The following is a 25,000-nucleotide window of genomic DNA, read 5'->3' as shown; positions in this document are numbered from 1 at the left end:
TTAGCTCTAGTAGTTTTCTGGTGGCATCTTTAGGATTCTCAATGTATCTGCAAACAGTGACAGTTTTACTTCTTCTTTTCCGATTTGGGTTCCTTTTATTTCTTTTTCTTCTCTGATTGCTGTGGCTAAAACTTCCAAAACTATGTTGAATAAGAATGGTGAGAGTGGGCAACCTTGTCTTGTTCCTGATCTTAGTGGAAATGGTTTCAGTCTTTCACCATTGAGAACGATGTCGGCTGTGGGTTGGTCACATATGGCCTTTATTATGTTGAGGTAGGTAGGTTCCCTCTGCCTACTTTCTGGAGGGTTTTTATCATAAATTGGTGTTAAATTTTGTCGAAAGCTTTTTCTGCATCTATTGAGATGATCATATGGTTTTTATCCTTCAATCTGTAATACAGTGTATCACACTGATTGATTTGCATATACTGAAGAATCCTTGCATTCCTGGGATAAATCCCACTTGATCATGGTGTATGATCCTTTTAATGTGCTGTTGGATTCTGTTTGCTAGTATTTTGTTGAGGATTTTTGCATCTATGTTTATCAGTGATACTGGCCTGTAGTTTTCTTTTTTTGTGACTGTCTGGTTTTGGTATCAGGGTGATGGTGGCCTTGTAGAATGAGTTTGGGAGTGTTCCTCTGTCTGCTATATTTTGGAAGAGTTTGAGAAGGATAGGTGTTAGCTCTTCTCTAAATGTTTGATAGAATTCACCTGTGAAGACACCTGGTCCTGGGTTTTTGTTTGTTCGAAGATTTTTTTTTTTTTTTTTTTTTTTTTGCGGTATGCGGGCCTCTCACTGTTGTGGCCTCTCCCGTTGTGGAGCACAGGCTCCGGACGCGCAGGCTCAGCGGCCACGGCTCACGGGCCCAGCCGCTCCGCGGCATGTGGGATCTACCCGGACCGGGGCACGAACCCGCGTCCCCTGCATCAGCAGGCGGACTCTGAACCACTGCACCACCAAGGAAGCCCTGTTGGAAGATTTTTAATCACAGTTTCAATTTCAGTGCTTGTGATTGGTCTGTTTATATTTTCTATGTCTTCCTGGTTCAGTCTCTGAAGGTTGTGCTTTTCTAAGAATTTGTCCATTTCTTCCAGGTTGTCCACTTTATGGGCATATAGTTGCTTGTAGCAATCTCTCATGATCCTTTGTATTTCTGCAGTGTCAGTTGTTACTTCTCCTTTTTCATTTCTAATTCTGTTGATTTGAGTCTTCTCCGTTTTTTTCTTGATGAGTCTGGCTAATGGTTTATCAATTTTGTTTATCTTCTCAAAGAACCAGCTTTTAGTTTTACTGATCCTTGCTATCGTTTCCTTCATTTCTTTTTCATTTATTTCTGATCTGATCTTTATGATTTCTTTCCTTCTGCTAACTTTGGGGTTTCTTTTGTTCTCCTCTCTCTAATTCCTTTAGGTGTAACGTTAGGTTGTTTATTTGAGATGTTTCTTGTTTCCTGAGGTAGGATTGTATTGCTATAAACTTCGCTCTTAGAACTGATTTTTGTTCATCCCATAGGTTTTGGGTCATCGTGTTTTCGTTGTCATTTGTTTCTAGGTACTTTTTGATTTCCTCTTTGATTTCTTCAGTAACCTCTGGGTTATTTAGTAGTTTAGCCTCCATGTGTTTGTATTTTTTACTGATTTTTTTCCTGTAATTGGTATCTAGTCTCATAGCATTGTGGTCAGATAAGATACTTGAAACGATTTCAATTTTCTTAAATTTACTAAGGCTTGATTTGTGACCCAAGGTATGATCTATCCTGGAGAATGTTCCATAAGCACTTGAGAAGAAAGTGTATCCTGTTGTTTTTGGATGGAATGTTCTATAAATATCAATTGAGTCCATCTTGTTTAATGTACCATTTAAAGCTTGTGTTTCCTTATTTATTTTCATTTCGGATGATCTGTCCATTGGTGAAAGTGGAGTATTAAAGTCCCCTACTATTATTGTGTTACTGTCAATCTTCCGTTTTATGGCTGTTAGCAGTTGCCTTATGTATTGAGGTGCTCCTACATTGGGTGCATAAATATTTACAATTGTTATATCTTCTTCTTGGATTGATTCCTTGATCATTATGTAATGTCTTGCTTTGTCTCTTGTCATAGTCTTTATTTTAAAGTCTATTTTGTCTGATATGAGGATTGCTACTACAGCTTTCTTTTGATTTCCATTTGCATGGAATATCTTTTCCCATCCCCTCACTTTTAGTCTGTATGTGTCCCTAGGTCTGAAGTGGGTCTCTTGTAGACAACATATATATGGGTCTTGGTTTTTTCTTTTTTTTTTTGCAGTACGCGGGCCTCTCACTGTTGTGGCCTCTCTCGTTGCAGAGCACAGGCTCCAGGCGTGCAGGTTCCAGACGTGCAGGCTCAGCGGCCATGGCTCACAGGCCCAGCCGCTCCACGACATGTGGGATCTTCCCGGACCGGGACACAAACCCGTGTCCCCTGCATCGGCAGGCAGACTCTCAACCACTGCGCCACCAGGGAAGCCCCCATGGGTCTTGTTTTTGTATCCATTTAGCCAGTCTATGTCTTTTGGTTGGAGCATTTAATCCATTTACATTTAAGGTAGTTATCAATAGGTATGTTCCTATTACCATTTTCTTAATTTGTTTTGGGTTTGTTATTGTAGGTCTTTTCCTTCTCTTGTGCTTCCTGCCTAGAGAAGTTCCTTTAGCATTTGTTGTAAAGCTGGTTTGGTGGTGCTGAATTCTCTTCGCTTTTGCTTGTCTATAAAGGTTTTAATTTCTTCACTGAATCTGAATGAGATCCTTGCTGGGTAGAGTAATCTTGGTTGTAGGTTTTTCCCTTTCATCACTTTAAATATGTCCTGCCACTCCGTCTGGCTTGCAGAGTTTCTGCTGAAAGATCGACGGTTAACCTTATGGGGATTCCCTTGTATGTTACTGGTTGCTTTTCCCTTGCTGCTTTTAATGTTTTTTCTTTGTATTTAATTTTTGATAGTTTGATTAGTATGCGTCTTGGCATGTTTCTCCTTGGATTTATCCTGTATGGGACTCTGTGCTTCCTGGACTTGACTGACTACTTCCTTTCCCATATTAGGGAAGTTTTCAACTATAATCTCTTCAAATATTTTCTCAGTCCTTTCTTTTTCTCTTCTTCTTCTGGGACCCCTGTAATTCAAATGTTGGTGCGTTTAATGTTGTCCCAGAGGTCTCTGAGACTGTCCTCAATTCTTTTTTTTTTTTTTTTTGTGGTACGCGGGCCTCTCACTGCTGTGGCCTCTCCCGTTGCAGAGCACAGGCTCCGGACGCACAGGCTCAGCAGCATGTGGGATCTTCCCGGACCAGGGCACGAACCCGTGTCCCCTGCATCGGCAGGCCGACTCCCAACCACTGCGCCACCAGGGAAGCCCTGTCCTCAATTCTTTTCATTCTTTTTTCTTTATTCTGCTCTGCAGTAGTTATTTCCACTATTTTATCTTCCAGGTCACTTATCTGTTCTTCTACCTCAGTTATTCTGCTATTGATTCCTTCTAGAGAATTTTTAATTCCACTTATTGTGTTGTTCATCATTGTTTGCTCTTTAGTTCTTCTAGGTCCTTGTTAAACATTTCTTGTATTTTCTCCATTCTATTTCCAAGATTTTGGATCATCTTTACTATCATTACTCTGAAGTCTTTTTCAGGTAGACTGCCTATTCCCTCTTCATTTTTTAGGTCTGGTGGGTTTTTACCTTGTTCCTTCATCTGCTGCGTGTTTCTCTGTCTTCTCCTTTTGCTTAACTTACTGTGTTTGGGGTCTCCTTTTCGCAGGCTGCAGGTACGTAGTTCTCGTTGTTTTTGGTGTCTGCTCCCAGTGGGTAAAGTTGGTTCAGTGGGTTGTGTAGGCTTCCCGGTGGAGGGGACTGGTGCCTGTGTTCTGTTACACGAGGCTGGATCTTGTCTTTCTGGTGGGCAGGACCGAGTCCAGTGGTGTGTTTTGGGGTGTCTGTGAACTTAGTATGATTTTCAGCAGCCTCTCTGCTGATGGGTGGTGTTGTGTTCCTGTCTTGCTAGTTGTTTGACATAGGGTGTCCAGCACTGTAGCTTGCTGGTCGTTGAGTGGAGCTGGGAATTAGCATTGAGATGGAGATCTCTGGGAGAGCTTTTGCCCTTTGATATCACATGGGGCCGGGAGGTGTCTGGTGGACCAACGTCCTGAACTCGGCTCTCCCACCTCAGAGGCACGTGCCTGACATCCGGCCAGGGCACCAAGACCCTGTCAGCCACACAGTTTTGTTTTTCTTTAAGGATAATTTGCTTCCTGGAGGAAGAAGTATAGGTTCTTCTGACTCTTTTCTATCTTGCTTGTTTCTCTTTAGGGCCTGACAGATTTGGTGCAGCAAGTTAGAAGGGAGAGTAGAGAAGATTCCTAGAGAATGTCTTAGCTACGCCTTCTCGTGGCCACAGGAAGCTGCAGTTGGTCCCGCCATCTCGGGGCGGATCCTTTATTCCCTTCCCAGGACAGTGTATCTGAGGCAGGGCTTAGCAGAGGCGGGAGGTGGGGAAGCCAGCATCTCTGAGGACGTCAAGGAGACATGAAGATGGCAAGGCGGCCGCGCTGGTGTGTACTTTGCATTCACAGCACATGTCAAGGGCTCATCGCCACACGGGGCTGGCGGCTCCTCTATCAGGCGGCGCAGGTGTAGAGCATTCACTCCTGAAGGATAATGACAGGACTGACCGGGTCCCCAAGACTCGTAGAGGACATAAACCTTAAGACTCTGCTTTCCGGGCACCCTGAACCCTGGCCACAGGAGACTGGGCAGGATCAATACATGACTCGCACCTAGCCAATTCTTCTCTTGCTTTTGTTTTTAACCAGCGAGAAGCAAAGAAGTGGCTGGGCCTTCCAAGGGATGAGGGAGGCTTGGGCCGGCAGGCAGCCGTGCTTCATACCACGTGCAGGCGACAGAGAAGCAGAGACAGGTGACACGAAGTCCTGGGACACCCCAGTCTATGGTCCTGGCCTATCTGTGCTCCGGTCTTGCACCTTTGGCCTGCACACAGTGACCCGGGAACCTCAGATCTGTTCCATATATTTCTTTTCTGCTCAAGCCAATGTTTTGTCATTTGCGACCAGGAGAGTCCTGACTAATAGACTAGGGCTGCGTAAGTGGCCGGTGTGACGCAGCCTGTCTGCATCAAAGCAGTCCGGGTACCTGCCTCCCTGTGCTGTGCTCAGAGACACAAGGAAGACTCACGGCAGCCCCTCACACCACCCCATCCCATCCAGGCTCCTGTTCCCCCACCTGCTCCCCCAGGGCTCCTTCAGCTCAGGCCAGCATCTGCAGTAGGTTATTTCATCCTACTTTTGGTGCATTTGTTTTAGTTTTCCTATTTGGAGCTAGTGAAAACACATCTGTCCATCCCATATGTGTCCGTCTCCTACAAAGCAGTCGTAGTAAGACGTTAACTGTGGCATCCAGGTGGTGGGACGCTGTGTTCACTGTGTAATTCAGCTTCTCTGAACGCTCACAGATTTCCGTAGTAAATACTCAGGGGGAAATCTGCTTGCTCTTCTGTCCATCGCTGTTGCCTCTTTCTCTTCTGTTCTCCGGGTTTTTTGTCTTCTTCCTCTGTCCACTGAGGCGGACAGCAGAGACGGTCAGAGCCAGACAGGTACAGGGGGGTATGGCTCTCTGCTACTCCGTCCCCCAAGCCCCATCATCCTCTTTTACAGGGTCGGGCCTGGGAATCCCAAGGACCAGGACGAGAGCTGAGAGTACTCCGCAGGAGTATCTGCTTTGCCCCTGACATTTTCCCCGTGGAACAAGTTTCCAAAACACACACTGATCAAAGGCGGAGCGGCCACCGTTTCACTGTCTTTAGGAAACACACGAGCTTCAGACCTTTTTTGAAACACTGCTTTTAAAATATTTTAATGTATTCCAGAAGCTCTAAGGGTCTGTTCTGGGGGAAATGTATGTATTCATTTAAAATCCATATTAGGGCTTCCCTGGTGGCGCAGTGGTTGAGAGTCCGCCTGCCGATGCAGGGGACATGGGTTCGTGCCCCGGTCCAGGAAGATCCCACATGCCACGGAGTGGCTGGGCCCGTGAGCCATGGCCGCTGAGCCTGCGCGTCTGGAGCCTGTGCTCCGCAACGGGAGAGGCCACAGCAGTGAGAGACCCGCGTAACGCAAAAAAAAAAAAAAAAAAAAAAAAAAAAATCCATATTAGAGATGTCTTCCAAATGTGCTATAGGTCAAAGATAATAAAAATTAAAATCATGGAAATAACAGTCAAGTCTGGGATATTAGAATAATAATCCAAATTATAAGTAGGACACTTTATCCACATTTACTCCTTGTGGCAAGTACGGTGCTCGTCCCATCTCGGAGCTCAGGGCAGCTACCTGGCTTGCCTGACGTTTCACAGCTAGAAAGGGGCAGAGTTGGGGGTCCCAATGTGGCCAGGGGTCCCGACCCCTCTCCTCCTGTTCCCACATCCATCACCCCCGGGAGAACAGGTGTGCTCGGGCATTCAATCCACGCCGAGCGCTCAGGTAGCAGGTGCCCTCCTAAGCGTGAAGGACACAGCTTGTGACAAACAGAAGAGCAGATGGTCCCGGCCCTCGTGGGGCTTCCCATCTAGCCATGGGGAGACGACAGTAACCACGCAGGTGGGTGTGAGGGTCCTAAGAGCTGAGAAGGAAAGTGAGGCAGGGCGGGGAGGACGGGCCGAGGCCACACTTTACACAGACTGGTCAGGGGCGCGCCTGACAAGGTGACCTTGAGCACAGACTTAGGGGAGGAGAAGCGGCAGAGTGCAGGGGGTGGAGGGAGGGATGCCCCAGGCTGAGGGGCAGCTACCACACCTGGCTCGCACGAGGGACAGCACCAGGGCACCTGGAGGCAGTGTGTCCGGAGCCCGGGCAGCCTGGGGGGCGGTAGGGGTTGGACTTTGCTCCCCTCTGAGTCGGTGGGGAGAGCCTGGAGCGTATTAAGCGGAGAAGTGACATGACTTGTGTTGAAAGGACCGCTCAGCTTCTGCTGAGAACGGAGCATAGGCCTCAAGTGAAAAGCAGGAAGGTGGTGGCATGTCCCCGGTGGTCCCCAGGAGGCGGTGGGAGCTGGTGGGAGTTGACATCTATTTTTAAGGTAGACAGCATTTTGCCGATGGACCACAGGATGTGAGAAAAGGAGGGTCCAAGGATGATGCCACGGGCTCTGGCCTGAGCGACTAAAAGATGGAGTTGCTGGGGACTTCCCTGGTGGCAAAGTGGTTGGGAGTCCGCCTGCCAACGCAGGAGACAGGAGTTCGAGCCCTGACCCGGGAGGATCCCACATGCCGCGGAGCAGCTGGGCCCGTGCGCCACAACTACTGAGCCTGCACTCCGGAGCCTGTGAGCCACGACTACTGAGCCCGCGTGCCACAACTACTGAAGCCCACGTGTCGAGAGCCTGTGCTCTGCAATAGGAGGAGCCGCCGCAGTGGGAGGCCTGCGCACCGCGGCGAGGGGTGGCCCCCGCTCGCTGCAGTTGGAGAAAGCCTGCATGCAGCAACAAAGACCCAACGCAGCCAAAAATATAAATAAATAAAATTTTTTTAAAAAGATGGAGTTGCTGTTTACTCAAATGGGAAGAGTCACCAGGGGCAGGGGCGGCAGGTTTAGGGGGGCAGGAGAGATGGAGAGGAGGAAGAACAGATTCAGTTTTGAATAGGTCACCTTCAAGGTGCCTTGTAGACATCCAAGAGGTGGTGTCACAAAGGCAGTTGGAGGAGTGCTGGTTGGAGATGCAAATTTGTGGGTCATCCACACATGGTGTTAAAATTCATGAGAGCAGAAGCTGTCACCTAGAACAAGTGTCCTCACCAGGGACGGTGCCGTCCCTCATGGAGCATGTTGGAAATCTGTGGGGGCATCTTTACTTGCCACTGCAATTGGAGGTGCTACTGACACCTAAGGGACAGGAGGATGGAGATCGTGAACGTGACAATCTAGCACAAAGAATTGCCCTGCATCCCACACGTCTCACGGATTCCACAGACACTCAGCGGTGGAGCATCTTCTTATTGTTATCCGAGCCAACAGCATCCCTTTGTTTTACATGTAAAAACAGTGTATTTCTTGCACAACTTTAAGATACACTCAACTTTCTAAGAGTAACGAGGGGAGGCTGCACTTGGGTTCAGAACTTTACGAAGAGCGCTCAGCATTCAAACCAACACGTCACGCGTCTCCCCCTCGACCAGCCTTCCTGGTACCTGACACGTCAGCACGACAACCCTGAATCCGTCTGCCCAGAGCTGCCACACCCACAGGGCTCCAAGGAGCATGGGGGTCCTTCAGCGGAGTCACACGCAGGCAGACGTGGGTAGAAATGCGGTTTACTTACCTGTAAGCGATGTTCCCTTTGTTTGGCTTTTATAGTTAGGATACTACACTGACTTCTCCAAAGTGTGTGTGTAGGTAGGTGACACGGTCTCTGAGTTTCATCTCAGGGTGAGGAAGGAGGCGCCCCAGCCCACCTGATATTAGGAACCCCTGGGGGGTGAGAAGGAGCCAGCAGTGGAGCCCCCAGGGGCTGCCCGGGTCAGGGGAAAGGAACACTGAGAGGAGGGAGCCCAGCTGCAGGCAGGTGGGGAGTTGACACCTGGATTGTCAGCATCCTGGTGACGCTGAGCCCGTCTAGTGGGCGCTGGGGGTAAACTCTGGCTGGAGAGTCCACATGGTCCAGGGCAGGGGATCCCAGTCACCCTGTTAAGCTGCACGTTTCCCCTCTCCACCCCAGGGCACTCCGACTGCATCCCCTTTGCTCTGCGCCTTTAGGTCAAGCAATGCCGGGGCTCCTGGGGCCTTGCTCACTGTCGCGGGGCGCCCAGCAGCCCTGCCCTGTGTGTCCCATCCATACCTTGCTGAGTCGGGACTCAAATGCCAGCGAGGTGGACGACTTGGAGCTCTTCATGCCGGGAGGGGGGGCGGGGAGGGGTCGCACGCGGTCCACCCCACGGCCTCCCACTCTGGTGACTGGACTCCAGGGCTTGGCTGCACTCCTCATGTTTGTCCCAATGGGTCCTTCTGTACAAGAGCAGAAAAGAAAAAGCGTGTGTCCACACTTGAACCACCTGCTGAGGCATATCACAGAGATCCATCCCCACGCACCACGGGCACCACCGTGGTCATGGAGAACGAGCCTTCGGGATGGGGCTGCACATAGAGCATCTTACTACTGAGAAGGTACCTTTGCAGCAGGTTTCTTTCTCTGGCTTCACTGCAGCTTTCATGAAACTATTAACAACACATGTGCGGGCTTCCCTGGTGACACAGTGGTTAAGAATCCACCTGACAATGCAGGGGACATGGGTTCGAGCCCTGGTCCGGGAAGATCCCACATGCCGCGGAGCAACTAAGCCTGTGCACCACAGCTACTGAGCCTGCGCTCTAGAGCCCGCGAGTGACAACTACTGAAGCCCGCGCGCCTAGAGCCCGTGCTCCGCAACAAGAGAAACCACCGCAATGAGAAGCCCGCACACCACAACGAAGAGTAGGCCCTGCTCACTGCAACTAGGGAAAGCCCGCACACAGCAACGAAGACCCAATGCAGCCAAAAATAAATGAATTTTTTTTACGTGCAATATTACTGATGCTCTGACATTACTCTTTGGCAAAATGATGGCTTCTCCTTGGTCAGGGGCACCTAGCACAGTCTTACTGCATATATATATATATATATATATATATATATATATATATATATATACACACCCACATAAAACAGCTTCACTCAGCTTGAGTCAAGACACGTTATGCCCATAAGCCTTGCCGTTTTAGGGTTGATAATTGAGCAACTTAACGTAATTTCCAAGTAGACATAAATGAATTACTTGAAAAACAGATTTCACAGAAGCACAGGTTTTTTTCTTCTTTTGGACAAAAATGGTATCAAAACTTAAAAGGGTGCCCTCAATAAATCTGTGAAATAAATTTTAAAAAATGAATAGGGCAGCTTTTAATTGGGCAGACCTGACATCACAGGACAGAGTTACCCACCCTAACTAGAACGTTCTATGAAAGACAATTTATGCAAAGGAGCAGGATGCGGTTAAAGACCTGGGGGGTGGGGGAGTGTGAATCCACGTCCCAAGGCAAGCAAGACAGCCTGAGTCCTTCGATCAATGCTGAGGAGGTGGGCCGGCCGTCTCTTAACCTCTCTGAGCCCATTTTGTTCTCAGTAGCACAATGGGACCCTGACTCTGCTGTCCCCGTGGACTCTCACGACCAGGGATGTGAGACAGAAGACCAAAACCGCAGACAAGAAACAAACTGAAAAAAAGCACTTTAAAAAACGCCACTAAGGGGCTTCCCTGGTGGCGCAGTGGTTGGGAGTCCGCCTGCCGATGCGGGGGACGCGGGTTCGTGCCCCGGTCCGGGAGGATCCCGCGCGCCGCGGGGCGGCTGGGCCCGTGGGCTGTGGCCGCTGGGCCTGCGCGTCCGGAGCCTGTGCTCCGCGACGGGAGAGGCCGCGACGGTGAGGGGCCCGCGTACCGCAAAAAAAAAAACAAAAAAACAAAACACCGTTAGGAAGGAAATCCAAAACAGAGGGGCTTTATGTATATGTACAGCTGATTCACTTTGCTGTACAGCAGAAACTAACACAACACTGTCAAGCAACTATACTCCAATGAAGATTAAAACAAACAAACAAACAACACACCACTAGGTGACAGCTAATGCCAGTGGCCGCACTCACAGGACCCGGGGCTAAATAACTGCTCCCCAGGATCACAGCTGGTGCTCGGCGGCTCTGGGCCTCCTCTCCGCTTACCGCATCCCAGGACACCCTGTCCGTCCCTCTGAGAAAAAGAAAAGGCTGCCCACTGCCCCCAGCCTGGCGCAGTGGGGTCCTCCTCCCATTCTTATCTCCTTTCCCAGGGACACCATTTCAACCCACAGCGTCCCAGCCAGGGCCATCCAGTTCCTGCTCCTACTTAAAGGGATTAGCTGGGGGCAGGGGTCCACGACCTGGGGCTCATTCTGCAACACTGCTATCCTGGCAGCTGTGCCAATGTGGCTACAGGTGAAAGTAATATTTTTTAAAAGATTTATTTATTATTTATTTTTGGCTGTGTCGGGCCTTAGTTGGAGCATGTGGGATCTTTCGTTGCAGCGCACGGGCTTCTCTCTGGTTGGGGTGCAGGGGTTTTCTCTCTCTAGTTGTGGCGCGCAGGCTCTGTAGTTTGCGGCGCGCGATCTCAGTAGTTGTGGTGCGCGGGCTTAGCTGCCCCGCAGCCTGGGGGATCTTAGTTCCCTGACCAGGGATCGAACCCCCATCCCCTGCATTGCAAGGCAGATTCTTCACCACTGGACCACCAGGGAAGTCCTGTGAAACTAATATTTTTAAGACAGCGATTTGTTTTCTAAAGTGTTTTTGAGAAAAATTATTCACGATTTCAGTTATATGACTAGTTCAATAGTCTCAGCTTGGTTCCAGGTATCATGATTTTTAAAAATTCTGTATTTAAAAAACCACTTCTCGCGTATTTTACGATGTTCAGCTCCAGCTATTCTTCTTTCTCGGCCCACAATTTTTAATTATGGTTTCCACAGCAACAATGAAAGAATTCCTAGGTTAAGACCTATAGAGCAACTAATTTTATTAAATGAATATAAACGTAAAATGAACGAACATAGCCTGAGTGATTCTTGGAGAGAATTACTGATGAATTTTATCCAGGACTGCAGGAACAACCAGTAACATGTCAGTGTGACTCATGGAGACAAGAAATAAAATACGTTTCATGAAGACGCCCTTTTACGTGATGATTGCAACTACTTAGAGATGATTATTGCAGGGCTTACTTGATGAAAACATAGGTGATTCTGCAATGCATCTATGCTTTCCAAAATCTGCCCAGGTCATCACCGAAATGAAATGCCTCTTGTTTATTCCCCAGAAGGAAGAAAGAATGTGAAGAGGAAAAGCAGAAGAAAGATGATAGAAAATTTCCCCAATGTTGCCCTAAGTCCTTGGCAAAAAAAAAAAAAAAGTAATAACAATAACAGAAATAAACAAAGGAAGGAAAGAAGAAAGGAAGGAGAGAAGGAAAAGGAAAGGGGGGGGAGGGGAGGGGAGGAGAGGGGAGGGGAGAGGAGGAGAAAGGCATCCTAGTCAAAACTCCAGATCTAAACTCTTAATCTCTGACAACCTTCTAGACAATCACCTGAAAAACATGCAGCCACTTTTTTTTTTTTTTTCATGCAGCCACTTTTCAAAGGCTGCCTGGTTACTTGCTCTGAGGCAGAATTCTCAGGTTTACTTCCTTTGCATCATCACACCTTTCTTTATTCTCCTAGAACCCTGAACCCATCAAATTACTCCCAGACAAGTGTACACAGAGGGCCTTCCTCCCGCGGGCCCTCCTCACTGCCAGGCTCTTCTTCCTTGTCTCCCTTCATGTGTCTTTCCCGTTATCTCCCCAGACGGAGGCTTCTATTTCGTATTCGTGCACAAGCCAGGCTCTTCAAATTCCATCTTCTTCCAGAAATCAAAATACACAGAAATGAAGTAAGTAACGTCCCCTCTTGAACCAGGAAGAGAGCCCTAACGGTAGGGAGCGTGCCAGGGGGTGGGCTGCCGGGGGGGGGGGGGGTAGTGAGCTCTGCCAGATCAAAGCAGCTCTCCAGGGACAGACGACAAAAGGATGAGAGCAGAGGGTGGGGACACCGCTCCAGCCAGGCTGAAGGCCAGCTTTGCACCATTCTCCCCACGCTCCACGTCCAGGACCTTGTTAAGCATCGCCCAACCCCCATCCAGCAGGACTGGTGTCTTCCTAGTGTTCTCCAAATCGGCCTGCTCTGGCCCTGCCCTCTGTCCACTCCCAAGAAGGCCTCCTGCTGGCAGGGGGCAGGTGCCCTCAGGCCCACTCCTAGTTTCTGCAGCCTTTCACCCAATCCGCTTCCCGCTGTCTCCTCTCCGACCCTCCTCTCGCCCCTCACCCCGGGCCTGGTGTCAAACCCTCCCTGTAATCCTACGAGGTAAGGGTCACCTCCGTTCAGGGAGGTTAAGCAACTTGCCCAGACCACAGAGTTTATGATACAGCCAGGATCCAAACCCAGTTTTAATGGGCTCTTACACACCAGGGTTGGGTACGGCCTCCCTGGATAATCTTTCTCCCACGGGAAAGCACACGGGCTTTTGGATCCAGTGTTCCTGGTCAAAATCCAGCTCCACTGTTCATTGCGTGAGCTGGGGCATGCTTGCCGAACACTATGATTCTCAACATCGTCACCCGATAAATGGAGTTACTGGTGCCTGCACTGCAAAACTGAAGATGAAGGAGGACACGGCACCCGGAAGACACTCAGCAAACCCCAGATGCCACAACTGTTCACCGTGTTCAGCCGAGGGCCGCTCTGCTTTATGAACTCAGCAACACCCAGCAGTGGATCGGTGGGATCAATGTGCACTGGCCGGGGCCACCTAAGGAAAGAGCTCTCTTTATACACAGAGCGGCCTGTTTTCATTTGGGAACGTCAAAGAGGGAAAGTATGGAGGAAGATGAACACCGAGAGCAGACACCTTACAGTCACTAGAACTGGCCCCCACTGCTGAAAGAGAAACACGGGCGTGAACGCTGGGTGAACGATACTTTTCTTAGGGATGTGAACAAGTAACGGAAAAGAAATAGACGGGTTCTGGCCAAGGACAAGATCATGGGAAAAGAAGTTTCTATTACTAATTCCCTGATTTCTAAAAATCCACCTAAACATCTCAAAGACGGTTGCATCCACTGTTGCAAAACATTCACTTGTAAGTAGATCCACGCAGTTCAAACCCGTGTTATTCGAGGGTCCACAGTACAGTTAAATTTAGGAATTCACTCCCACAGGGGTGGGGAGAGGGCCTTCCCAGGGGTGTTTTCCTTAAATTGTTCATTTTATTTAATTATCAAGCTCCTTTCCTCGCCAGAATCGTGCAAGACTTCTCTTTAAACCATAACTCATTAGTTGTAATGGAGTTAAGTAGAAAAGATAGAAGAGAGAGAGGGAAGAGGGAACACAGTTAGGAATACGGTGAGTGTCTGGGCACCGGGGAGGGTCAGAGCCCCTCCAACATGCTACTGGGCTGCTTCATCACCGCCTTCAGAACCTGGGCTGGAGGGGTTGTCTCGGCCCTCAGATTGGTTACCCTTTTAAGGCAAGAAAACAGAAAGGCGACTGGGAAACCATTCTGGACCATCACAAATAACAGGGAGCGTCCAGGGACTTCCCTGGCAGTCCAGTGGTTAAGACTCTGCGCTTCCACTGCAGGGGGCGAGGGTTCGATCTCTGGTCGGGGAACTAAGACCCTGCATGCCGCGCAGCTTGGCCAAAAATAAATTTTGAAAAAAATAAGGAGTGTCCGGGAGTGGGAGAGGGCATTGAGGCTTGCACTGCAAGTACAATAAACCCCAGGAAGCCGAGAACTGAGGCTTCGAGTCTGAGAACGAACAAACTAAGAATGTTCACATAGCTCAACTACCAGGGGACTCGGCAGGAAACAGAAGGCAAGTGAACAGCATGCCGAAAATAGCTAGCTAGAGCTTTCTAGAACACGTGCCCAGTTTGCTCTTGACCTCTTCAGCAGGGTGGGTGGCTGATTCTGCCCCCGGGGGGGGGGAACATTTGGCAATGTGCGCAGCTGCTTTGGGTTGTCACAACTTGGGGCAGGGGGAGGTGCTAGGGTAGAGCCAGGGATGCTTCTGGACATCCCAGTACCCAAAGGGCAGCCCCACAACAAAGAAGGATCCAGGCTAAAATGTCAAGGGTCGAGGTCGAGAAACTCAGTTCCAGAGGAAGAGCGAGGCTCCTCGGGCGCTGATTCTCAGGCACCTGGTTCGTTTATGCTAACATTGGAACATTTACGCTGAAAATCTAGTTTGGGAGCAGCTGAGGGAATCCCAGACTTCGGCTGGAGGCCACAGGAAACTCTTCAAAGCTTATTATTTCCTGTTAGTCTCGACATGAAAAATCATCCCGTTAGCCTTAGATTCCCTCCTGGTAAATAAATAGAAAAGAACAGGTTTCCACACAGCATCAGAAGGAAAATGGCAAACAAAAATTCACTGATCCTATCAGGAGAAGTCATTGAAAGAAAACGAGAACCAAGAAGGGATAAGACAAAAACTAAACAGAAGAGAACATTTGCATAGCACTAGCCATACCATCTCAAGCCAAAAACAAACTTTGGAAATGGAATAGGGACTTGCAGAAACTATGACACACTGCCACGAGGTGGAGACCGTAACAAATAGAGCTTAATCTGGAATAAGAAACAGGAGGAGCTGGTCTCTAAATATGAAATGCAGACCCCAAAGAGAGGCTGTAATCTGGGAGCTATATTGAGACCAAACCCTGAGAATCGCTGCCCCAGGACATCCTTCTGTCTCCAAAGCTGAACCAAGAAGCCGGCATCCCACAGAGCTAGTGGCCCCTAATCAGTAGTTATTTCCTTACTTATAACATGGCTTCACATCAAAGAATTAAAAGAATGAGCCAAGGCAGTAGAAAGGAGACGGAAATAAAATACTTCCAAGAGCTCTTTCTATAGGAATAGTTTGAAAAGGTCTGTTGAAAGAGTAACTAAGAATACAAGCTATAGTCTAGTGCCAAGACCATTCAATAGGGAAGGACAGTCTTTTCAGCAAAGGGTGCTGAGAAAACTGGATATCCACACCAAAAGAATGAAGTTGAACCCTTACCTTATACCATATACAAAAATGAACTCAAAATGGATGAAAGACCTAAATATAAGAGCCCAAACTGTCAAACTCTTAGAGGAAAACACAGGGGAAAAGCTTTATGACATTGGATTTGGCAATGAATTCTTAAACATGACACCAAAAGCACAGGCAACAAGAAAAACTAGACAGATTGGAATATGTCAAAATTAAACACTTCTGTGCATCAAAGAACACAGTCAACAGCGTAAAATGGCAACTCACAGAATGGAAGAAAACATTGGCAAATGGGTTTGCTGTGGACTGAATTGTGTCCCCTGTCCCACCACATTTACATGTTGAAGCCCTAATTCTCAGTGTGATTGCATTTGGAGCTAGGGCTTGTTAGGAGGTAAAGTAAGGTTAAATGAAGTGATAAGGGCGGGTCCTAATCCAATAGGATTGGTGGCTTTATTAGAAGAGGGGGAGAGAGAGATCTTTCTCCTGTGCACACACACTGATGAGAAGCCATGGGAGGACATAGTGAGAAGGCGGCCATCTGCAAGCCAGAAAAAGAGCCCTCACCAAGCACCAAATCAGCCATACATACCTTGCTCTTGGACTTCCCAGCCTCCAGGATGGTAAGAAATCAATTTCTGTTGTTTAAATCACTCAGTCTATGGTATTTTGTTATGACAGTCCAGGCAGACTAAGACAGGGCTAATATCCAGAATATATAAAGAGCTCCTGCAACTCAACAACAAAAACAAACCTGTTTCAAAGATGGACAAAGGGCTTGAATAGACATTTCTCCGAAGAGATATATGCATGGCCAATAAGTACACAAAAAGATGCTCAACGTCACTAATCATTAGGGAAATGCAAGTCAAAATCACAATGAGATACCACTTCATACCCATTAGGATGGGTACTACCAAACCAAACCAAACCAAACCAGAAAGTAACAAATGTTGGCGAGGATGTGGAGAAATTCGGAACTCTTGTGAACTGTTGCTGGGAATGTAACATGGTGCAGCTGCTACGGAGAACAGTATGGCAGTTCCTCAAAAAATAAAAAATAGGGCTTCCCTGGTGGCGCAGTGGTTGAGAGTCCGCCTGCCGATGCAGGGGACGCGGGTTCGTGCCCCGGTCCGGGAAGATCCCACATGCCGCGGAGCGGCTGGGCCCGTGAGCCATGGCCGCCGAGCCTGCGCATCTGGAGCCTGTGCTCCGCAACGGGAGAGGCCACAGCAGTGAGAGGCCCACGTACCGCAAAAAAAAAAAAAAATTAAAATTAAAAAACAAATAGATTTTACCGTATGATCCAGCGATTCCACTTCTGAGCACATTCCCAAAAGAACTGAAAGCAGGGTCTCAACGAGGTATTTGCACACCCATGTTCAGGGCAGCATTATTCACAACAGCCAAAAAAGGTGGAAGCAACCCAAGTGTCCACTGATGGATGAACGGATACACAACATGTGGTCTATACATCCAGTGGACTATTACTCAGTCTTAAAAAGGAAGGAAATTCTGATACATTCTACAGCATGGATGAATCTTGAACACATCATGCTAAGTGAAATAAGCCAGGCAGAAAAAGACAAACACACTTGTATGATTACAGTTATATGAAGTACTTAGAGGAGTCAAATTCACAGGAACAGAAAGTAAAATGGTGGGGGCCAGGGGCTGGGGGAGTGAGGAACAGGAGTTAGTGTTTAATGGGGACGAAGTTTCAGTTTTGTAAGATAAACACAGTTCTGGGGACGGATGGTGGTGATGGTCCCACAACAGTGTGAATGTACTTAATGCCACGGAACTAAACACTTAAAAATGGTTAAGACAGTAAATTTTATATTATGTGTATTTTACCACAATTTTTAAAAATGTGATAAGAAAGACAAAACAAAACAAAAGCTATAGTGTAGGAGAGAACCGCAGATTTTCATCTCCATTTCGGCAAAAGCATCGAGAAGAGCTCCAAAAGGACCCGTTTACAAGGGGCTGGGCCGGCCTAGAGGAGCAATGCGGGCTAGGACATTATCACCCCCGGCCTGCGGGTCGGGGAGGAAGCCGCTGGGACCCGGAGAGAGCTGTACCAAGAGCAGAAGCTGAGGCCTCGATAGAGAAATGCAGCTAACCCAAACAACTCAGTAGCACTGGGGTCGGGGGCAGCGGGAGCAGCTGGGGAGAGAAAGGCCTCAAGGGCATTCTCCCCTCCCCGACCCTCCAGGGCTACCCACGGGCTCAGGGAGAAGGCGGGGGTGCAGGCATGGAGCGGCCACCACCGATGCGGCATCCACAAGGTGGTGGCAACGTGGACGGACAAACGAAGGCCTGGCCATCTCCCACCCGCCTTCCAAAGTGAGCGCAGAGGTCTCCCTCCGGAAGCCTCCCCCAGCCCAGGAGGGCCTCCTCGCGGCTCCTACCCTCGTCTGTCCACCGGCCCGCCACGCAGCTGGCCTGTCGCCTTCCCAGGGGCCGCCTGCCCGAGCACAGCGCGAAGACAGTCCTGACTCCGCAGCTTCTCCCGACTTCCCGTTTCTGTTATCCTTGAGGGCTCCCTCCCGGCCTCCCAGACTCAAAACCTCAGAGCATCGTGGCCTCCCCGCGGCCCGCGGCCGCTTATCACAGCCTCGGCTGCCGGGGGAGCTCAGGCTCCGGCACCAACGCCGCGAGCCCTCCTTCTTCTCCGCATGGACAGAGCACAGCTCTGGCTCCTCCGTCCCGGAGCCACCCCTTCCCCGCAGTCCTCCTGCCCGGCTCCAGCGCTCAGCTGAGGCCGCCGCTCCCGCTCAGACCCTCGGTCGGTGCTCATCTTCAGGCAGACGCTTCTCACAGCGTCTCCGTGGCAGGCTCGGGGCCAGAGGCAGAGATGTCACCATGCTTCACAGTCAGCGCCCAGTGAGGCCCCAGGAATTTGCTCACTTCCCAAGCCGGGGCCTGTGCTCAACCTTGCTCCAGATCAAGGGACTGCCCAGCTGAGCTCTGCCCTGCGGTGCAGCCAGACCCAGACCTCCCCACCGTTCTCGTCTGGGGGCACCCACAGCCCCGGGACCCTCCTCAGAGACCTCCCCCAGGAATGTTCCAGCCCCTCCTGCGAGGCTCTGCCAACAACTTTCTGATACTCACCCGCCCAAGACTCCCCCCGCATTTCCCTGCCCCCTCCCCGTCCCGCCCCCCTCCTGATGCCGCAGCATCCCCGGGTCCCCAGCTCTGCTCTCGCCCATCTTGCCCACAACAGTTAATGCCACTCAACAGCTGGAGGGCTCTTTAAAAACACAAATCATGGGGCTTCCCTGATGGCGCAGTGGTTGGGAGTCCGCCTGCCGATGCGGGGGACGCGGGTTCGTGCCCCGGTCCCGGAGCGGCTGGGCTTGTGAGCCACGGCCACTGAGCCTGCGCATCCGGAGCCTGTGCTCCACAACGGGAGAGGCCACAGCAGTGAGAGGCCCGCGTACCGCAAAAAAAAACACCAAAAAACCAAAAAAACAAAAATCATAAAAACGGGTAACACGGTACATTTTATGGTATGTGTGTGTTTTTAACCACGATTTAAATTTTAAAAATTATTAAAAAAAAAACACGCAAGTCAGATCATGTCCCTCCCTACGGAGAAACTTGCTGTGGCTTCTCACTATATTTAGAGTGCAAATCCAAGATCTCTGTCACAACCCCAAAGTCCTAGGCCATCGTGGGGCTGCCCGTCTGCATTCTGAGACCCTCCCCTTGTGTGCTGTGGGAGCTACTCCAGCCCCTCGGACCTGCCCAGCTGGTTCCCAAGGAGGGCCGTTGAACTGGAAGGCCCCCCTCCAGCTCTTCACACGGCCCGAGGGGGTGGGGGTGGGGGTGGGGGTGGGGGTGGCGGTCCTTCCTCCAAAAGGCCTTTCCCTTCCAGTCTCCGGAGGAGCTCACCGCACAGCCCTCCCGTCATTCCTTCAGAGCTTCTATCACCAAAGCCAGGCTCTGGCTGTACTGATCATCCATCGTGGGTCCTCAGCCTCCGCCCACCCCCTGCAGCTCCCAGGGCACTTTACCTTCCGGTTCGTCACAGTGTTCCCGGATGCACCGAGCAGGTGCTTAACCAACATCAGCTAATGAATGTTTAGATCCTGCCTGTCACTGAAGAAATGTGTGCAAGTGTCTCCCTGCCCTTCCCTCTCTAGCCAGGCACCCAGATTCACAAAGTATTTGCTGAATTAATCAGAGAACACAAAACGGAGCCGTAACGCAATGACAGTTCTTCTCCTGTAAGACTTATAAATGCCTCTAAACAATTACCAAATAAGCAGTCCCCAGATTGCTTTCAGGATGAGAACCCCATGGATATTGATACAGAGCCTTCCAGCGTTATTACCTTGAAAACAGGGTTCATGTTGATGTATACGCATTAGCCTTATGAAATTCATCTCATTAACTTATAACATGCTGGAGAAATAGTTCCCAAAGTTATTCAACACCAAACCTCTGAAATCATCTACTGATTCATCTCCATTCGTGAGTTTATTCCCGAAGGACAGCTTTTTCTATTTCTGCTAGACATTCCAGTTTCACCGTAACAGTCAATAATAGTTTACAAATTTTTTTTTTTTTTTTTTGCAGTACGCGGGCCTCTCACCGTCGTGGCCTCTCCCATTGCGGAGCACAGGCTCCGGACATGCGGGCTCAGCGGCCATGGCTCACGGGCCCAGCCGCTCCGCGGCATGTGGGATCTACCCGGACCAGGGCATGAACCCGTGTCCCCTGCATCGGCAGGCGGACTCTCGACCACTGCGCCACCAGGGAAGCCCAATAGTTTACAATTTTATGCTCTAAGATTTCAGACACCTTAACCAAAACATCACAATACATGCATTTATGTTCGATGCTCTGTTAAGTGGTAGCCAATGGCAACCACAGGTTTAGGGACCCAATAAGTTAAAGTGTCAAGTCTAAGTACCTTTTATGCAGCCTTTTCTGTTTCTTTGTTCCTACCAGGGGCCCCTCAGTCAGGTGGGACAAGGGGCAAGGCCCTATGATGTCAGTGGCACAGCTTCCAAGGAAACAGGCGGCCACTTCTGAGTCATTCTGTTCTATTTCCTCTAGAAAACAATGCAAACACTGCAGGGCATGCCACCCCCAACCCCAGTACCCCCAGCAAAACCCTCTGCCCTCCACCACTCACTTCAATGCACTTGCCCTACAGAGATGGGGGGCACGCAAGTCCCCTCCCCCAGCGCTACAGGGCACAGATGTAAACAGGGGCCCTCCGTCCACGGGTGGAGAGATGGAGTCCCACCCCACATCCACCGCCCCCCTGGGCTCACTATACGTTAGCCACATGGGCCTCTGGCCATGTTTCTGATCTTGTGTGTGTCTGTCTGTATGTATACCTGTGTGTGCATTGTCTGTGTCTGTGCCTCTGTGTGTCTGTGTGTGTGTGTGTGTGCATCTGTGTGTGTCTGTGTGTGTGTGTGTGTGTGGCAGTGGGAACAACCGATTTGTTTTAGGATTTTTTTCTATTAGGGTATAGCTGAGGTACAGTGTTGTGTTAGTTTCAGGTGTACAGCAAAGTGATTCAGTTATATATACATATATATATTCTTTTTCAGATTCTTTTCCCTTATAGGTTATTACAAGATATTGAATATAGTTCCCTGTTCTATACAGTAGGACCTTTCTGGTATCTATTTTATATAGAGTGTATATGTTAATCCCAAGCTCCTAATTTAGGAGTTTGGGAACAAGCAACTAAATAAGCAAAGTAAATCTTGAGCTCGACAAAATGAAGAACTTGTATAGGGAAGAAACCAAGACGGACTCTGGTTGCCTTCTTGCTTCTTACTCAGAAAGGGCGGACTTCTCCTCTGATCGGTACCTTCAGAGGCCTGTGGTCCCTGACAGACTCACAAAGGACCCCATTGGCGGCTGTGGGTTTTCTATAACGATGACATTATTCTGAAAAGGCAACCCCGAGTCATGGGAGCTTGAAGGGTTCAGAGTGGCAGGGTCTCAGCTGGAGATCAGCCACGCTGCGTGCTGTGGCCCAGGAGTGTCGGGAGGCCGGCCAGGGTGGCCCCTGGCAGCCCGTCCATCTGTCTGCCTGTCTGTCTGTCCAAGGCACAGAAGAACCTCCCGGGAGAACTCTCATCCTGGGGGCCCAGGGAGGGAGGCAGGGACTCGGCCGGGAAGATGAAGGGCCCTTTCATCGTGTCTTTGGGGGCATATGGAAGCCCTGGCTCTTGGTGTTGGCGGAGGAGCGGCAGTGGGCAGGCCAGGCTCCCAGCTGTGGCCCCAGGAGCTGGGTCTGCAGCACCTCGAGTGCAGGGACAGGACAGCGGGGCAGGGGAGGGACAAAGGGAGGGACCGCACAGCTGCTGACCCTGTTAGCGGTCTGTGTTTGCTCCTGGACCACAGGAGGAAACGAGGGGGAAACAGAACTTTCCTGGAGCTTCTACAGGCACAGAGCGTGCAGGGGCCTGACTCAGGCCCGCACGGTGGCACTGGCCACCCCAGGCGTGGCAGACACCCCCTCTGGGTAAGGGGCAGAGTCCGTCCCTCCAGCAGGGCTGTAGGGCTCTGCCATTGCTCTGGACTTCCTTATTGTTACCGGCTTAAGTTAAATCACTGGACGTGCTGATTTCTTTTTTGTTTTCACATTCCTGAGATATTCTCTTCTAAGCCACAGGCTTCAGCTATTTTCCTGTAGTGCCAGCCGGCTCATGAAAGCAACTGCTGTCCTTTGCAGGGTTAACGTATTCAGCGCCTGGAGCATGCCCTACCTTTCCCCAGCACACCACACTTTGAGGATTGTGTTTTAAATATATACAATAGCCACAAATATGAGGGATCGTGTACAGGCTGCTCCTGGGACGACCTTGTCATCATGGGTGCCTCGCAGGGGTCTTGGGAGCGAATCTACAAGGAACAGCAGGACAGCAGCGGCTCTGTGGTCCACCCCCAGGGTAGAAGCCTGAGACAATGATGCCACAGCACTGTGGCCGCCCCCTAAGGATGGGCCCTTTGTGATACGGAAGATAGTCCCCTGTCCCTCAGGGGACCCGGCATGAGCCATGTCACCAGGCTGCCCCCACCTTCTCTTTGTTCTGGGATGAGGCCCACCGTGTGCTCTGCCCACGCCTGCCAGGCGCCCTGCACTCAGATCCCAGCGCCACAAAGGATGGGCAGCTATTCTGCCACCAGCCTCCAGGCCTCCCCACTGCCACTCCACACCCAGGACAATGGCTCCCCACCCCCACTCCTACTTTCAACCTAACCCCTACCGTCCTGTCCTGCTCCCCCACCACTAGGAGTGTCCACAGCACCCCAACCAGACTGACACCCTGCTGACTCATCTCCCACCCCGGCTTCTCGGCCCAGTGGATCCTGGAGCAAAGGACCATCTCATTCCTCTGTGGTTTCACAGCTCTCCACCCACTGTCTGGGCCATAATCATTGTTGTGTAAAGACAGGCTGAAAACCTCAATAAAACTAGAAAGCTGCTAGAAGAAGACAGGAGAAAATCGTTGTGCCCTTCAGTCAGGCAATGATTTCTTAGAATCAACACCAAAAGCATGATCCATAAATAAAATTTTTTTAAAAACTGATAAATTGGACTTCATCAAAATTTAAAACTTCTGCTCTTCAGAAGACATTGTCAAGAAAATGAAAAGCCAACTGGAAGGGAAGCATCCGCAAAACACAAAACTGATAAAGGACCTGATTCCTGAATTTAGGAGGAAACTCAGCAAAACTCAACAATGACAAAACACACAACTCAATAAAAAATTGTCAAAGATTTAAACACTTCACCGAAGAAGATAACTGGACGGCAAATAAACACATGAGAAGATGCTCAGTGGCATGAGTCATTAAGTAAATGCAAACTGAAACCACAGGAAGATATTACTACATGTCTAATTAGAATGGCTTGAAGCTTAAAAAAATAAAAACAAGTGCAGGCAAGGATATGGAGCAGCTGGAACTCCCATTCATTGTTGATGGAAATGCAAACTGGTGCGGGTGCTTTGCAAATCAGTGTAGCCATTTCTTATTGTTAAAAAAAAAAACCCAAAATTTAACTGAGTAAATTTTAAAGATCTTATTGGCTTTACTGAATGATTCATAAATAGAGCAGCATCCCATCTAGCACACAGAGAGGAGCTCCGAGGAACTGTACAAAGTGAAAGACTTTTACAGGCAGAAGGAGCGGGAACAGGAAGTTATACTCGGCAAAAAGCAGGCTGGTTACTGCAAGGTCACTTCCCTTTAAGGGATGCAGGGGTCCGCCCGGCAGGTGACCTCACTGGTGCTGATCAGGGGATTCCCGATTCCCTGGTTAAAGATCCTATTTCTGGGAGAGGCTGAGACTGTAATTAAGTGAAATTTGGTGGCGTGGGGCTCAGCATCAGTGACTCCATTTGGGGCCTCTTGTTTTTAACGTTACAAAATTAAACATGCGCTTGTCATACAATCTAGTAACCCCACTCCTCAGTATTTATCCAAGAGAAATGAGAACTGTGTCTGAGTGGGAAGCCTGATTCACAGGCTTGGGTTCTGATGAAATAAAACGCCTATTTTAAGGCAAGACAAGAAAGATGTAAACAGAAACTTTTTTTCTCAGCTTTTGGTCTCCTCCCCCGCCTCCAGTGTACACTGTGTATCTGCATTAACCAGACTTCCCCCCAATGGCAGAGATAACTGCTCAACCGTGAAGATCAAGTTTTCTCCTTCTGCAACAAGGACCTACTGTATAGCACAGGGAACTATACTCAATATTCTGTAATAACCTGTAAGGGAAAAGAATATATATACATGTATATATATATATAACTGAATCACTTTGCTATACACCTGAAACTAACACAACACTGTAAATCAACTACACCTCAGTAAAAAAATAAAATTAAAAAACAAAAAAACAAAAATGTTCTCCCTCTGGTACCAGCCATGTAACTCGTGAGAAGACAATATTCCTTTCTCAATCCTGTAAGGGGCCACGATGACCACCACTGGCCTGGTGCATGCAGACATCTTTGGTGGACTTTATATATGAAGCCAATATATCATTTCCCTTAAAGACAGTGATTGGTGCAGAAGAGACTGGTCAGAAGACCTAGAGAGATACGGGGCCATACCTAAAGGAAGTTCTTAGCTTAAATACTTACTTATGACCTTACATTAGCATTACTAGCTATGTTACCTGTATCCTGCCTATTTTACAAAAGGATTGTTTCTTATGTCACCAAATGTGTGACTGAGCCTCAGATAAAATTAATGATGATCAGAGGACTTGAAACGACTGACTAAATACATAGTTCTATAAGATCAGTGATTGTAGCAGTGTAACTCTAGAATTGGGAGGAAGCC

The 25,000-nt window shown here is 49.2% G+C and overlaps 1 protein-coding gene across 4 annotated transcripts in view; it reads right to left on the bottom strand.

The window, feature by feature from the left end:
- Positions 1–25,000, bottom strand: part of SPECC1 (sperm antigen with calponin homology and coiled-coil domains 1) — a 257,971-nt gene that overhangs the window by 184,677 nt on the left and 48,294 nt on the right. For all 4 annotated transcript variants that reach the window (XM_029211776.1, XM_029211774.1, XM_029211778.1 and 1 more), the window contains exon 2: positions 8,863–9,029. In XM_029211776.1, the coding sequence (XP_029067609.1) occupies positions 8,863–9,009 (147 nt within the window). In that variant the 5' untranslated portion in view covers positions 9,010–9,029. The remainder of the gene's footprint in view (positions 1–8,862; positions 9,030–25,000) is intronic.

The sequence above is a fragment of the Monodon monoceros genome, unplaced genomic scaffold (assembly GCF_005190385.1).
Source record: "Monodon monoceros isolate NGI ecotype Baffin Bay Population unplaced genomic scaffold, NGI_Narwhal_1 Super_Scaffold_9, whole genome shotgun sequence".
In the NCBI taxonomy this organism is placed as follows: domain Eukaryota; kingdom Metazoa; phylum Chordata; class Mammalia; order Artiodactyla; family Monodontidae; genus Monodon; species Monodon monoceros.
The sequence above is the reverse complement of the archived record's forward strand: the minus strand, read 5'-3'. Positions and strand labels throughout refer to the sequence as shown.